The 16396-nt window shown below is 42.4% G+C and overlaps 1 protein-coding gene across 1 annotated transcript; it reads right to left on the reverse strand.

Annotated features, from left to right (window-relative positions):
- Window positions 1–971: 971 nt before the first annotated feature.
- On the reverse strand, window positions 972–15589 carry wdr76 (WD repeat domain 76). The gene is made up of 14 exons (XM_033050100.1): window positions 15100–15589; window positions 14706–14801; window positions 11134–11195; window positions 10571–10735; window positions 10489–10540; window positions 9456–9545; window positions 8350–8393; window positions 8100–8253; window positions 7119–7280; window positions 5466–5584; window positions 4545–4643; window positions 3676–3828; window positions 2992–3045; window positions 972–1827 (listed from the first exon to the last, which is right to left on the reverse strand). The coding sequence occupies exons 1-14, from the start codon at window positions 15313–15315 to the stop codon at window positions 1557–1559; spliced, it is 1737 nt and encodes a 578-aa protein (XP_032905991.1). The 5' UTR covers window positions 15316–15589; the 3' UTR covers window positions 972–1556.
- Window positions 15590–16396: the final 807 nt, after the last annotated feature.

The raw sequence follows: 16396 nt of genomic DNA on the forward strand, positions 1-16396 counted from the left end.
AGTGTTACAGTGCATGTGATACAAGGTCATAAACATACAGCACAGAAACCGGCCCTTTGGCCCAACTCGTCTATGCCATCCAATATGTTCAATCTAAACGTCCCATTTGCCTGCGTTTAGCCCATATCCCTAAATCTTCCCCATCTATGTACCAGTCCAAGTACCTTTTAAGTGCTATAGAGATCAAGGAAGTAATATTTTCCAACCAGTTTTAACCTCTCCGCATTGCTCTGGCAAATCTTCCCACAAGGACATTGTTCCTGGTTCTGTAGTGATGCAATCTGCCTGGCCTAAGTTGGACCCACCTCCTCCTGCTAGCTCCACTGCTCCCATAATCTAATGGCCCATTCTCCACCCTATCCTTGTTTCTATATTCAATGGTGTATGATACAGAGAGCAATTAGAAAATTGCTATAGTTGAGATCCCACATCTCTTTCCTAAATCCTTAAACCTGCCTAGAGAACCTCTTCTTCTATTGTTGGTCATCTTCGTCCACTTCCTCACCTTCCAGAAATAGCTGAAACTGTTTCATGATATCCTTAACTGTGGAATCAGATATGCAACCAAGGACAGCTTGTGGGCAGCTGTTGCTTTTTTGGCCTTTCTGTCCTTCCTGTATACCCAACGCACGCATGATTCCACCTCTTGGCTCTGGCTACACTCCAGGGAAATCTCTTTCCCCGTCAGCAGCAAGCTATAGGTTGATATACGACAAAGTCGTATACTGACCCAGACTGGAGAAATGCAGTGAGGTTTGGTCCTTGAAGGACAGTGGCGTTCCATTTGAATGAGAAAATGGATTCTTAAAATATCAGTTTCATAATCTCTTTAACAGATATATACTTCTTATTCCCATATTATTATTTTTTTTTAATCAGAATTCTTAAACTTTTAATCCTTTTCTCAGGAATCACTCACCACATCTCAAAGATAAATTACCATGCGCAGCAGCAGGCAGTCAGGCACAAGATTTAAAATTTTAAAAAGTGCAATTTATTTCAACCTTATTTTAAAACTCCTGAAACATCAGAAATGTCAAAGCAGGACAGACACTACTTAAAACATATCACAACAAGAATACTTTGCAGCGCTCCACACATTCTAGTTTGCAATGTCTACTGTGAAAAGCAACATTTTAACCTTCAAGAAAATATTCTAATTGACTTTCTACAGAGGGCAGTCTGCAGAAAAAACCCCATTCCAGAATGATGGTGTCAAATCTGTTTGTATCCTGTTGATCACTTACATTTTATGTACACATATAAAATTTGGCACCACAAATACTCAGCTAACCTAATACAAAATTACTGCTTTTGGAATGGTGAATATGGTATAAAGTGGCAGTGTTTTAACGTGTGGGGAGGAAACGGCAAGGAGAGCGGGGAATGGTTGAAGGACTTTGCTGGTATTTTTATTGATATATTTGAGCTATTTTTTCTCCCCACACTAAATACCAAACTCCCACATAAATATCATCACAGCATTTGACATGTCAAGATTCCTGCTGTCTCTACAATGATAGAGGTGGCCCTCTATTTTGTGTGGATGCCACCATCTATCCACTTAATCCATTGTCCATGAACACATGAAGTCGGCCACTCGAGTTTCCACCAACCAAGACATTTTTGGTTGGGTGCATGACATTAATGGAGCACACAGACCCCAGCCATTCAGCATGCTTGAATTCATGAACCTTGATTCCTGTACTGTGGAACACATCAATCTGCCTGGGCCTGACCATACTCCCCACTACAAAGCAATCTTCCTTTTTAGGATCCCACACGGCTTGGAATTTGGTAAGCCAACGTCCAGTGTCGTTGTTATGACTGTTTAAAACAAAAATAGACGTTATTGATCTAGTTTTAAACATTTACACAACAGTAACCGGCCTGATGTTAATACTCCTTTCTATTATCCTCTGATCATTTCACTCCCTCCTCCTTTGATTATATAGCTTATTCTGCTTACTGTGTTCTAGCTAATTTGCACATGGTGAAAAAGCACCCACATTGAACAGGATCCAAAAAAAAACATATCCCTTCACCATCAGGTCTGGATGTCTGCTCCAATTTCCACAGGTGGGACCCTGTGGGTATGCTTTTCTGTTCTTTTTGTAAGCTGGGCAGACAGAGCTATGGTTCCCACCCCATCAATCTGCACTTGGAAGGAGGTATCACAACCTACAAAGGAGTTGCAGCCCCCCTATAATCCAGTCCCTTTATTCAGTTATCTACTGATCATCCACCTTGACCACACTAGATTCCCAGGAGAATTGTTCCTTGTTTTGTCTCTCTTCTCCCTGTTCCTCCACAATTAGTCACATTTCTTTCCTACGGCAACTCCAGACTTGACAACTATAGTGCAGCCATTTTTAAGTTAAGACTGTAAAAGCCATGGGGCAGAGGTGGTTAAGAGGCAATTTAAATTATACGGGGCAATGATAGGATAGACCAAAGAAACATTTTCCTATATCAGATTTGTGTAATAGCAGGCAAGTTTAGGGCAAGGTGGGGCAGGGAGGAGAGAAGAGGTTTAAAAGTAGCAGGGGGGTGGGAGAGGTTTAAAAGTAGCAGGGGGAGGGGGGGAGATTCATCTTCACCTAGAGAGAGACGTACCTGGAATACACTGGTGGAGAGTTGTTGAAGCTGGGTCTTTTATAGTATTTAATTGTGCAGATGAACATGTCAATTGCTTAGACATTGAGGGCTATGGACAAAGTGCGAGGTAATGCAATCAATATGGTGGGGTGCTCACCGGTTAGTGTGGACAAGTTAGTCCCAATGGCCTGTTTCCATGCTGTCCGATTCTATGAGAAGGGTAAAGTGGGAGATGTGGAACCTCGACAGCCGAACACGGCTGCAACTTGTGCAGCATTTACATTACACAGGGTGCAGAATTCCAGGACCGCGGAGAGTTCAGAAGGACTGGAGAGATTGTAGACATGGACTGCTTAAGCCGTAGAACTGAACGACAGGATTAATTTTACTTACGTTATTGATGCCACACAAGGAATCTCAGGAATGATGGAATTTGTATCAAATACTCTGCAACAAATCATTTAATTAATTTATCAAGATTTGACCCTGTGCTGTTCAGTATCTTAACGTATAATATTCATTTTACACGCAAATCATTCAACTTCCCGATTTAAAGAACAGATCGCCACACTCCATCACAACATCTGGGGATCAGTGGGCAGAAACCGTCCTCTCGCAGGGACACTGCTCGGTCACCTGTCTCAGGGACATCATGGTGCAGGCCACAGCCCCAGAATGGCTCTGAAGGCCAGCGAGACCCTGCTCCCAGGCTGCATGGATCGTAAAACCGCCATTTAAATTGGAATGACTGAAGGTCAAAGGCCACAAAGCCAGTCAAATTAATCGCAAAACAACTTAAAGAAATAAAAATAAGAAGAAATTAAAATTGGCGTTTCGGTGTGAGGTTGGGAGTTAATGGAAATATACTGGTGGTTCTGGATGACACTCTCATAAACCAGAGCAAAATAACAGAATGCTGGAAATTTCAAAGCTAGAACTGATCCACTGGGACAGGATGATAACATGAAATTTCTCAAATGAGAAGATACAAACTTTAGCAGATGTAACATTTTAAATGGTCTCCTAGATGCACATTTTAACTTCTGTCGCACTCATATACGATGTGAAGCTTTTTACCTGATCATGTCATCCATGCTGGTGGTCACCACACTGTTACCAGTAACCGGTGAAAAGTAGGCCGAGTTTACACGTCTGGAGTGGGGGTTCATGTGCGCCACAGCTTTTGCTGATGATCTTTTTAGATTTCGGATATCATAAATAGTTGCACACCTGGCAAAACGAAAAGCAGCTAGGTAAATGTTCTTACATTTGGCATATGGGGCCACAAATTCAAAATTGTGGCATTATGAATGTCGGAACAGGACAGAGCTATTCAATTAAAAAGCACAGCTGAATGGGAACTCCACTAAAGATTATTTTCTCTACATTGATAAGACTCTTATCAAACATAAACACAGCATTCTCTAATTTTGATATTTTCAATTCACACCAAGACCCATTACACCTATCCGAGAGGGAATGTGGTTGGAGTCAGGGGTAAAAGAGATCAAATTTACAGGATCCCTTGTGTGATAATGTGTCTCTTGAATTCTCAAGATGAGTAGTCTTGTCTTAAAAGTCAGATCCAAAATCTTGAGTAATATTTAGGTAATTCATGCCATATTCCTGGGTCTGTTATTTTGAGGCATAACCAAATTGTATCTTTAAAATATTTGTGAACTGTGACTGGAATTTCTATTCTGGTGCTACCTTCAAATTAAATCCCACTTGGTGGATCAGTAACAAACATGGAGATTTTCCTCACAAATCAAAGCATGAACTTGAATTCCAGCACATTAGGTGTTTATTGGGAATTATAGAAAAGTTCTTTTTAAAACAAATTACAATTGAATCAGTTAAACAATTCATTTTGCAGGATTGTGCTGGTAATACAGCATGCAGAAAAATCATCCACACCAGTAACCTCTTCTATCAAAGGTACTCACTGTGCTGCAGCAGTTGCAAAGTAATGCCGATCCAATGGGTGAACACTGACCATTCGTAAATAGTTCAGGCCCAGGTGTGCATTCAGTTCTCCTGAATTGCTGCAGAAAAGCAAAAAAAAAAGTACTGTCAGTTTGAGAGTAATCAGTACCTACAAAAGTTCAAATTGTTCACCTGGAATTAAGCACAACCTTCCTACACTTCCCATCTGCTGTGTGTCAAATCTGCCTGGTGCTAAGTATTCCCTACCATTGTTCATTCTAGACTCAGCATGGTTACCTATCTACTCAGTAGAATTCAGAGTTCAGTGAAACTGCAGACCACCGCACTCTCTCCTCCTTTTTGATGCTCCTTTCTCTTTGACAACGAAAATGCAGACTATATATGGCGCAGTATCAAATTCTATCTGACGATGCTCCAATGCAACAGGTTTAGGAGATAATATATTGCACTGAGCTACACAATTTCAAGCTGTTTTTGTAGACTAATCCAAAAATTTAATGTCCAAAGCACCAAAATCCCAGCACACCATTTAACACCAGTGATTTATTCAGAGCATGCATCATTCCCTACGAGACATGAAAACAGAATTTGCAGCCAAGGTCAACATAAATGAAAGGATACTGACGTGACTGTTTTTCACGTTGGCCTACATTGTAAACTGTGCTCACATAGCTGTAGTAGCCTTTATTGCTGGACCTTGTGCAGCATTAAACAAAATGGAGCAATTGGACTGGAGCAGTTCAAAAGAAAGCACTGGCATCTGAACACTACTGGCAAAGCTTTCCCACAACCCAAGAGCAAATAGAAGTCAAGGCTTTGAGGAGAAATGAGAAGTGAACAAGAAGTGGTAAAAAGTTGAGAGCAACTACAACCACCAAAAGTCAATGAAAAGCGAGACTAAGCACATAACTGACATTCACCTTTGGGTTCGTCTATCCACTATAGCCACATTTCCATCCCAGTGACTGACAAGCAAGGTGGACCCATCCTCAGACAAGAAGTCAAAAGAAGAGGTATTCCAATCTTTGGATACATACACCTACGGAAATATCAAAGGCAAAGTCGCTTTACGCAAAAATAAATTAGGCAGCAAATTTTCTCAACTTGAAATTTATTTGGAAAAATTACCTTTTATAAAAGAAGAACATGGTGGGCATGGAAACAAACTCATCCATCATTGGGCCTCATGGCACAAATTAATGCAGAATCCCAGGTCAAGAGGCTTAGCTTGGTTAATATTATTGCTACATGTACTGAGTAACTGTAACACTTATTCTGTAGCACTATATTCTGCACACCGATTATTTTTCTCTTTGCACTATCTATTGTACTTTTGTATGGCTTGATTGTACTCACGACTGGGTTGCGCACAAAGTTTTTCACTGCATCGTGGCATTATGACAATAACATACCAATACCAACAACTTGATATATTTAAGAGAGAATATATTCATTACATGGGGGCAATGCAAACAAAATGTCCTCTTGGAGTATGAATGATTGCTTTTCCAAGCTTGAGTTTATTTCCATTTAGCTTTTTAAAAAACGTATGAAATGAATTTAAATGGCATGATTTAGTTAGTTAATACAAGCTTTGCTGTACACCTGCCCGTCCTTTCCCAACTGTGGCAGTTCTCACCAGCCGATGCTTCCTGGTATGATAATATGTTTCATTTGGAATGGCAGCGTTCAGACCTGACCTCCTGATCTCTCAACGTACCTCATTGTAGCCTTTGCATTTTTTTTTTTTAATTGGCACTTTCTCGGTGGCTGTAATGCCATAACCCTGCAACACTATATTCTGTACTCCAGGTCAACATCTTTCCTATAATGGGGCAACCAAAACTGAACAACAGTCGGCTAGCTCTCCCTGGACCCCATGTGATTTAACCTTCTGGAGTTAACTGTTTTTGCAGAATATCTCCATCAATTACAGACAGGTCCTCAGTTGTCCTGTCACTTGCCACTTTAATTCTCCCTCTTTTCTCAGCCTCCCTTACTTCCTCAATAATTGTCAATGCGAGCCTGAAAAACAGACCGAATCTTCCAACCAGGCAAATTACAATCTTCTGGGCTCAAAATGGCATTCAATCATTTCAGAAAAGGCCTCCCTCATCCTCACTTATATTTCCACTAGATCATTCTCGATTCTTCCCATTACCATACCTTGCACCAGCACCATCTTTTCTTATTCAACACTTTCAGCCTCCTCTCCCCCCCCCCCCCCCCCCCCAACCCCCCCAACCAATCACTCAATCTTGTTATCCTTACTGAACATCCACACTTCTAATTCCGTATGTCTAATTCCGTATGTACTAGTCTAAAACCTCCTATTTCTGTGGTTTTCACAGTAATGGTCTGGAAGCATTCATTCTATCTATTACTCTGCAGACGTACTGAATATTATTGCTTACATTTCAGAACTCCTGCTCTTTTCTTTCTGTGCTAAAAGCAACCAAAGCCATAGGAACCTAAAGTTGGCAATTCTTGTCAAATAACCACAGCCTGTCTTTCTTTATGCAGGAGATTTGGGCTTTATGAGTAAGCGCTCAAAGGACTTTGATGTATTTTACCTCATCGAAGACTGCAGCAGCAACATTTCCACAGCGAATGGTCCCATCATTGCTCACTGATAGGATCTCAGCAGAGTTAGCAGGAGAAAAGTGTAAGCAGTTAATCGAACTACAGTGAGGTTTGAACTGACCAACAGCAACTACATCATTGACCCGAGAACTCTGCAAAAATGAAAAGACAGCAAAAACATCCAATAAGAACTGGATCGTAAAGTCAAAAAGCCAAATATTCTGACAGCATTATCACCGCTTTGATCATTCCACAACACATAGCTATTTAGTTTAGTGACACAGTACGGAAACAGTCCCTTCGGCCCACTAAGTCCGTGCCGACCAGCGATCCCACACATGTATACTATCCTACACACACGAGGGACAATTTAAAATCATACCAAGTCAATTAACCTGCAAATCTGTACTTCTTGGGAATGTGGGAGGAAACTGGAGATCCCAGAGAAAATCATGGAGGTCGGGGGGGGGGGGGGGGGGGGGAGAACGTACAAACTACACACAGGCAGCGCATGTAGTCAGGATCGAACCCGGGTCTCTAGTGCTTCAAGGCAGCAACTATACTGCTGTGCCACAGCGCCACTTACTGCTGCAACATGGAAATTCAGTTGCAACTCCTACACAGGAAGATCCTTGTCACAGCAATGTGTCACTTATTTGAGTGACACTGATCAATGGACAAATATCAACTAGGACAGTAGAATTCTTGACTGCTTTTCATCAAAACAATGTCTTAGGGTTTTGTATGTAGGGAAATTATCCCCATTATCCTGGCTAAATTTAAATTCTTCAACCCAAGTGTATGGTGATATGCCATTTGTCAGATGTCATTCTGCCATTTGACATAATGTGGGTGAATTAGAGCAGCAGCAGCAGCATTTATCTGCCTTTCAAGTGTTTGTGAACTTCCAACCACAGTAAAAATGCCTTTCCTTCTTTAACATGAACAGCAAAAACTAAGCACTCACTGACCAGATCCCAAATTCCAATATATCCATAAGTGCTTCCTGCAGCCACCAGGAACCTCTGCTCAGACGGATGAATAGCCAGTGCGCACACTCGTTTTGGTGTTACTTTTGCAACAAAGCTTTCTTGGATCGTCATCCTTTTCAAACTGGACTTGTAGCTGCTCAAACAAATAATGAAGGAACAGTTTGTCAAAAAGCTACTAAAAATAGAAATAGCTATTATTTAAAATTGACCAACTATTAAAAGAACTTACGTCTTTAACTCTTTTGGTTGTTTTGTTTTAACCCGAGATTTGCCCTAAGTGTCAGAGTTGGAAGTGTTAAGTCACTGATTAAAAAACACTTTTTAAATACCGTAGCTTAACTCATCTATATTTACACTATAACGCAAACATAAAACAGATCTGTTGGTGGCAGAGATCATGGGAGAAAGGGTACGTAAAGGCACACGTTTAAAAATGATGGCTAATCACAAGATCCCCCATTCAACTCATGGCTGTATCACGGCTTTTGCCTTTATATTGCACACACATGTATCTTTACATTTCAGATTATTGCTTGACTATACAAAGCTTTTACCAGAAAGAACAGGAATGCGGATTATTATCTGAATGGTGTCAAAATAGTACATCAGTCACTGAAAATAAGCATGCAGGTACAGCAGGCAGTGAAGGAAGCTGATGGCATGTTCGCCTTCATTGCGAGAGGATTTGAGTTTAGGAGCAAGGAGGTTCTACTGCAGTTGTACAGGGCTCAGGTGAGACTGCAGCTGGAGTATTGTGTGCAATTTTGGTCTCCTAATTTGAGGAAGGACATTATTACTATTGAGGGAGTGCAGCGTGGGTTCACCAGTTTAATTCCTGGGATGGCAGGACTGGCATATGATGAAAGAATGGGTCGACTGGTTTGTATTCACTTGAATTTAGAAGGATGAGAGGCGATCTTATAGAAATATAAAATTCTTAAAGGATTGGAGAAGCTAGATGCAGGAAAAATGTTCCAGATGTTGGAGGAATCGAGAACCAGGGGTCAAAGTTTAAGAATAAGGGGTAGACCATTTACGACTGAGATGAGGAAAAACTTCTTCGCTCAGAGTTGTGAATATGTGGAATTCTCTGCCACAGAAGGCAGTGGAGGCCAAGTCACTGGATGTTTTCAAGAGAGTTAGATTTAGTTCTTAAGGCTAAAGGAATCAATGGATATGAGGAAAAAGCAGGAATGGGGTACTGATTTTAGATGATCAGCTATGATTATATTGAATGGCTGTGCTGGCTCAAAGAGCCGAATGGCCTACTCCTGCCTACACCAATTTTTCTATGTTTCTAAATCGAACTTCCCAGAACATGTATTAATGGAATACCTGACTAATCTCCAGCCACGTCTTCATCAGATCCTCAGTTTTTTTGCTGTCCTTTTCTTCAATAGCGACCATTGTAAGAGGTCCAGAGAACTGAGGCAAACGGAAAGTAACATTCAACACCAGCAATATCACTTTCCTTCCTATATCTACTTGAATGTTTGATTTAAATAGTTACATAATAAACTGCTATCTTACTCAAAATTTAGCTTCAATTCATCAAGCACATATAGGCAGTCAAACTCAAAAGTCATGTCAATGAAGGCCATGGTCTACTATTCAGTACATTGTAAAGTGTAGTATAACCTGTCCTGCAGGTTGTCAGCAGTGAAAACGGAAATGCCCTCTGGGCTTGGCTGAGGATGTTGTGCGGGCTCTCGAGGACTGAAAAAAAGCTTTTCTGATAGGTGTTGGAAAAGGTCAGCAATAGCAGAAGTGGACCCTTGCATTTTGTTTTTAACCTGCAGTGTCTCTGCTGTTGTATTATATCCTGCACCCTGCTTATTTTCTCTTTTACACGTATATGATTTGACTGGACAGCACACAAAACAAGGGTTTTGCTGTATCTTGGCAAAGGAAACGTATGAGGGGGAGACATGGGAAGAAAAGTAGGAACTCCAAACCAGAAGCATCACACTGAAGTATTCATACTTCACTTCGGCATAGGAGCAATGGCTTGAAGAATATGCCGACCGTCTAAGCAATCCCATTACTGCACTCATTTTACTCCAATCAATTTTCTCACAAATGTCCATTGATATACCCTTCCAACACAATTCTCCCATCACCCACCTACAATGGAGAAAATAGTGGCCAACTAACTTGTTACATCTTTGGTATACGGATGGTAATTGGAGCACCTTGGGGAAACCCATGCAGTCACAGGGAGAATGTGCAGGGATCAGGATTGAACAGAGAGTCGTTGGAGCAGAGAGAACTGCACTATCTATAATATCAATTGTAGTGTACTTAAGTGAGGCCCTGGATAAATACACTGGTTGAACACATAGCTGAACGATCTCCACGCTCCATCTACCTGGTCTGCAATCTGATACCTCGTGCTATCAACCTTTCCCCTTCCATCTAAACTTGGTAACACAGCAGAAAAATTGAACGGCTAAGATGGGACAAATCCCAGTCTGAGATATGTGGAAGTGATACATACCTGCTCCTCTGACGTTTTTATCAGTAATTCTGGTTCTGGGGAGTCGGTAGATTTCAGCATCAGTAGCCGCTGTGACCGGCGAACTATGCGTTGCTCTCCGGAGTCTTTAACCTTCTCTCTAAACATCCGAAAAGGATGAAGTTCATTATTATGCCGCAACTGCATTACACTGTAACTAAAAATGAAACTTAAAGTTCATCCCTTATTTACTTTTCAATAACTGCTTTGTCCAGTTTTACAATAAAGGTGGAATAGCAACGAGAGTTGTTCATGAAGTTGTGTTATCAATGTTTAAAAATATATATATACAGAGAACAAGTCATGCGACCTGACCCACAAGTAATCAAGTGTTGAAAAATACCGAAATCAAGTCGTTCCACATCCTCTTTGGTTACCGAAGATAGACACAAAAAGCTTAAGTAACTCAACGGATCATGCAGTATCTCTGGAGAAAAGGAATAGGTGGCATTTCGGGTCAAGACCCTTTTTCAGTCTTTGGTTACTGCAGATTCATACCTTTTGGGTGTATTCTGTCTCCTAGGTCCTTTTCCACTAACTTCCCAAAGCATTTTAGCCGTCTGTAAGACAAGAGAAATTCCACAGGTCAGTAGATCATATTTTCAAATTCCTACAAGTGAATGAGCCTTGGTTCTGAACAGAATGGACGAAAGGACAGCACCAAAAATTGGTAAAAACAACAGTATAGATATTTGGAATTTAAGACACTTCTATTTTCCCCATATACAATCGACTCCAGGCCACATTAGGCTGAGCATTAGTCTCAACAGACACAACCCTGTGCTCGTTACACCCAATGGCACTGCAGTGTTGAAGCTACACCTTGTAGTCATGGACAGCACTGTCAAGTACCAAGTACCTAGAATTCTCTTGTTCTGAGCAATTTATTTTATTATACTGAATTATTCATCATGTGGCTTATCCATGCCTGTGCTGGATCTTGGTGGATTCATCCAAAACTACTCTTGGTCTTTGCATACTGCCATAGAATCATGGAACTAGACAGAACAGAAACAACCCATTGGCCTATCTTGTTCATGCCGACCAAGTTGCCATACTGTGCTAGTCCCATTTGACCATAGATCTCTAAACCTTTCCTGTACATATCGCTGTATAAACAGGCAACATTCTTGGGATTTTTTTCTGTATTGTCTATGAGTTTCAAGACCTCTATCACCTCCTCCTTTGTAAAGAACCCAGCGATACCAGTTTCCTCCCTTGAACTCACAAGCTTTTATGTCCTTTCCCACAATAAATACAGCTGAGCAGTGTTCATTGAAGACTTCACCCGTTTCTTGTGGCTCCACATTGATCCTTAAAGCCCTGTCCCACTGTGCGAGTTCACCTAAGAGTTCTCCCGAGTTAAAAAAAAATCAAAATTCGTGGTAAGCACGTAGAATGAACGTAGCTGGTACGTCGGAGCTCGGGATGTCTCTTAGCACTAACGGCAGGTACTCGGGAAATGTGGTAACTCGTGAAGATTTTTCAACATGTTGAAAAATGTCCACGAGTACAATATACTCGGGATGTAAAAATTTGATACTTTTTAACACGTAGTCATACCGTAGTAGCTCGTGAGTTTACCGTAGTAGGACCTGGTGTCCTATATCACTATTGTATGTTTGTCAACTAAGCTGCAAAGATTTTATCTTCAAATTTTCATACAAATCCTTTTTGACAGTTAACACCAAATCTTTAGTGCCCTTTCTGATGCATTAATAAATATGCTTCATGTAACTGCCTCTGGTATCTTTTCCAAGTACCTTAAGCCGATATCTGTTGGTCTTTGATTTATTAGCCATTCAAAACCGATCTATCCCCACAATCTTTCAGGATTGAAAGAACCTGCTATAAACATTCATTGCTCCGAGGAAAACAACCTCAGACAATTGGACTATAGTATGACAAGCCGCTGGAGTTCAGAAACCAGAATTCGACCCATCAAACGGGCAATTTAAACTCAAATAATTAAATAAATCTGGACTTCAAAAACATCGGAGTAACCAGGAAACCTCAAAAAGACACCGATTCACTTATGTCCCCTAAGCAGCTGGACCCCAGAGCCATCACGGTGATTGAGTCTCAGCAGACTCCCACAATTGCTACAGAATGCCCATGGTAAATAAATGCTGTCCACATCACGAGCAGTTAAATAATCTGCCCATGCCTACCACATCTAATTTCAGGAAGGCAACTGTTTACCCAATTATAGTTTTTATTTGTAAGCATGAATTTCAAATGTTCATTCTAACAAATGCCTTGAGTTTAAATAATTTAACACTGTTGGTAATTGGGCTTATTATTGCCCCATGTACTGAGGTACAGTGAAAAGCGCTGTTTTGCATGCTGTCCTATCAGATAGTATACATAAATACAATGTCAAACTCAAGTACAATAGGCAGAGGGAAGGGGATGACAGAGTTCTCAGCACTGTAGCACATCAGTTCCAGAGACAAAGTCCAATGTCCACAATGGGGTAGATGTGAATCGGACTGTACCCCAGCTCATAGAAATACCTTTTAGAAGCCTGATAACAAAGGGAAACAAGTTATTCCTGAGTCCAGTGGTGTGCACTTTCAAGCTTCTGTACCTTCAGCCACACGGGAGCAGGGAGAAAGACGAATGACCCAGACGCGTGACAAACCCTTGATTATGTTGCCTGCTTTTCCAGGGCAGCGTCAAGCGTAGATGGAGTCAATAGTGGAAAGCCTGTGTGATGGAGTGGGTTACATCTACAACTGTAATTTCTCATGCTCTTTGGCAGATCTATTCCCAAATGCAAATTGTGATGCAGCCTTACGGTTTGCTTCGTACAGTGTATCTGTAAGACTCATTGGAGACATGCCAAACTTCCTGTCTCCCAAGGAAGTATAGGCATTGGTGTGCCTTCTTTGATGTCACATTAATGTGGTTCAGCCCCACGAGGACCAATGTATGTCCCAGCTACATTAGTCCCACCTGCATGCATTTGGTCCATATCCCTCCCTGACCAATTCTTGGTACTATTAACACCACAGAACTTGAAACTTGCAACCATTTTGGCACCTTTGATGATGCTGATCGGGGCAGGTAATACACCAGGCTTCCTGAAGTCAATAGGGAGGTTTCACGGCAGTCGGGTCACGACCCATGACCCGTACTGTTGCTAGACTACTCCAAATGGATTACACGCGATGTACTGCAGGTAGGCACTTACCATTGTTTCCAGCGTAGCGGGCCCGTTAAAACCCGCTGAAATGGTCAATTTTTGCGCTGAATTATGAAATAATTATGGAAATCTGGATGAGCGTGTGAGACATTTAGCCTACTTTAGAATTCCAAAAGTGAGGAGAGATGACGGTAGATAAAAACAAGAGCTGAAGGGACAACAACAGCCAGAGTGCTTGGCGAACATTGGCCGTCTGCTCACTGCATTTCATCAACAGTAAGGCATTATTTGTGTTTTTTCTTGATTCCTTTGGCATCTAAAAAGTTTGAGAAGTGATAAATCTGGCTGTAATTTTTTTTAAATCGCCCATGGTTCTCGTGGGTTTTTACATACAAAATGAAAACGCATCTGAAGAAACATTTACAGCCAGATTTATCACTTCTGAGAATTTTTAGATACCAAAGGAATCAAGAAAAAACACAAATAATGCCTTACTTGATGAAATGCAGTGAGCAAACGCGATAATTCCCAATATTTTCAATGTTTACCAAGCACTTTAGCTGCTGTAGTCCCTTCAGTTCTCGCTTCTCTATACTTTCATTTCGCTTCACGTTTGGAATTCTAAAGTTGGGTACATGTCTCTCACACTTACCCCGACTCCCACAATTTTTTTCAGCGCAAAAATTCAACATTTTGGCGGGTTTTAACAGGTAGGAAAGTACGCGTTTCTAGCATTAATAACATGTACCGCAAGTGACGGATGTCTTCCAGTTGGATTTAGCGGCTCGGTGCATCGAGCCCTATGACCCAGTGACCTTTCGTGCAACCACCCTATAACTAACTCCTTCATCTTACTGACATTGAGGGAGAGGTTGTTGTCCATCATGTTATTAAGTTCTCTATCTCCTTCCTGTAGACTTACCTCCAGCATGTTTAATGATGCAAAGAACTCAGCATTTTCCTGAATGTTTTTCAATCGTTTTTTTTCGTAGACTGACAACTCCTCAGACTGGTTAAACTGTTAAGAAAAAGAAAAATTCGAAGGCTTCAGATATTATCATATAGTGAAAAGATGACTGCATTCATTTTAATGTACTCATCCTTCAATGCAGTCTTTTGCCTCTAACACTCTGCAACTTATCTCTAACTGCTCCAACACCAGAACCCACCATTATCCAGCCTCCTCTGAACCGAAATGCACCCCAATCACAACCCACCTACGGCACCCAAATGTACCCTGACTCACTGTCCTACACCCAAACACTCACATCCCCCTCACCCCCCGCCTCACATTTTACACCCCCCAAGCTCCTCACCGCTACCTGCTCATCCCCGGTGCTATCGCCATCAGAGTCGCCGGCCGCCGTGGCCCCGGACTGGGCCGCAAGCTGCCGTCCACTCGCGTTATCCTGCACCGGGCGTCTGGGCCTCTTGGACAGCCGTTCATTGCCCGCTGCCTCGGGAGCGCCGACCGCGGGCAGACGCTTGAGGCTCTCCAGCCGGATAGAGAACCTGGTGCCGGCCGCCTTCATCTGGTATCGGGGGGGGGGGGACGGGACAGCGGCGAGAATCAGTCCCGGGCCAACTCAGGAGTGGAGGAAAGACACTAGAGGAGCCTTTAGTATATTTGCCCTTCCCTGCGACCTTATGTAAGCGCAGATTGTATAACAGGCATGGAGTCCGTCTCCGTCCCCGCCCACAGTCCGCCCTCCTCCCATCTCCCGCGCTCTGTCTGTCTGTCTGTCTCCCTCCAGCGCGCGCCCGGGCGGTTGAATCTCCGCGCCATTTTCCCCAGTTGTTTTGATAGAGCGTATTCACAGCCGCCATCTTCCAACGCGCGCAGGGTGACGGCATAGCCGGAAACAACAACAACAACACTCTGCACCAAAGGCTCTGGTATCTTTGCTCTGCACCTAGTCATCATGGTTCGATTATTGAACTCTCTAGTTTAGTTTATTGTCACGTGTACTTCTTCTTCTGTCCTATCAGCTCCGTTGAGGCGAGCCAGGCCAACGTGCCATCCTCCAGGTCAATCAGACCTCGTTCACCATTTGGTGGCCAGTGTTTGGGGCAACTGGTGACTATGTGCTCCACTGTCTGTGTTGGGTCCCCACACACGCAGGAGGCGCTGTCCACGAGGCCCCACCACTTCATCGCTAACCCATAGTGTCGTCCTATGCCTGTCCTCAAGCGGTTGAGGGTTGTCCACTGCTTTCAGGGCAGGTCCTGGGCAGGTCCTGGCCAGGGACGTCCATGAGGTCATTGATGTACTGGTGTAGCCTAGATGCACAGTCACGTGTACTGAAGTACAACGAAAAGCTTTTGTTGCGTGCTAACCAGTCAGCGGAAAGACAATTCATGATTACAATCGGGCCATTCACATGATAAGGAATGACGTTTAGTGCAAGATAAAGCCAGCAAAGTCCGATCAAACACAGTCCGAGGGTCTCAAATGAGGTAGATAGCAGTTCAGGATCTGGATCGGAAGAAGGGTCTCGGCCCGAAACGTCACCTATTCCTTCTCCCTAGAGATGCTGCCTTTCCCGCTGAGGTACTCCAGCATTTTGTGTCTACCAGCAGTTCAACACTTCTCTAATAAGCGAGTTCGATATT

Source organism: Amblyraja radiata, chromosome 34 (genome assembly GCF_010909765.2).
Source record: "Amblyraja radiata isolate CabotCenter1 chromosome 34, sAmbRad1.1.pri, whole genome shotgun sequence".
NCBI lineage: Eukaryota > Metazoa > Chordata > Chondrichthyes > Rajiformes > Rajidae > Amblyraja > Amblyraja radiata.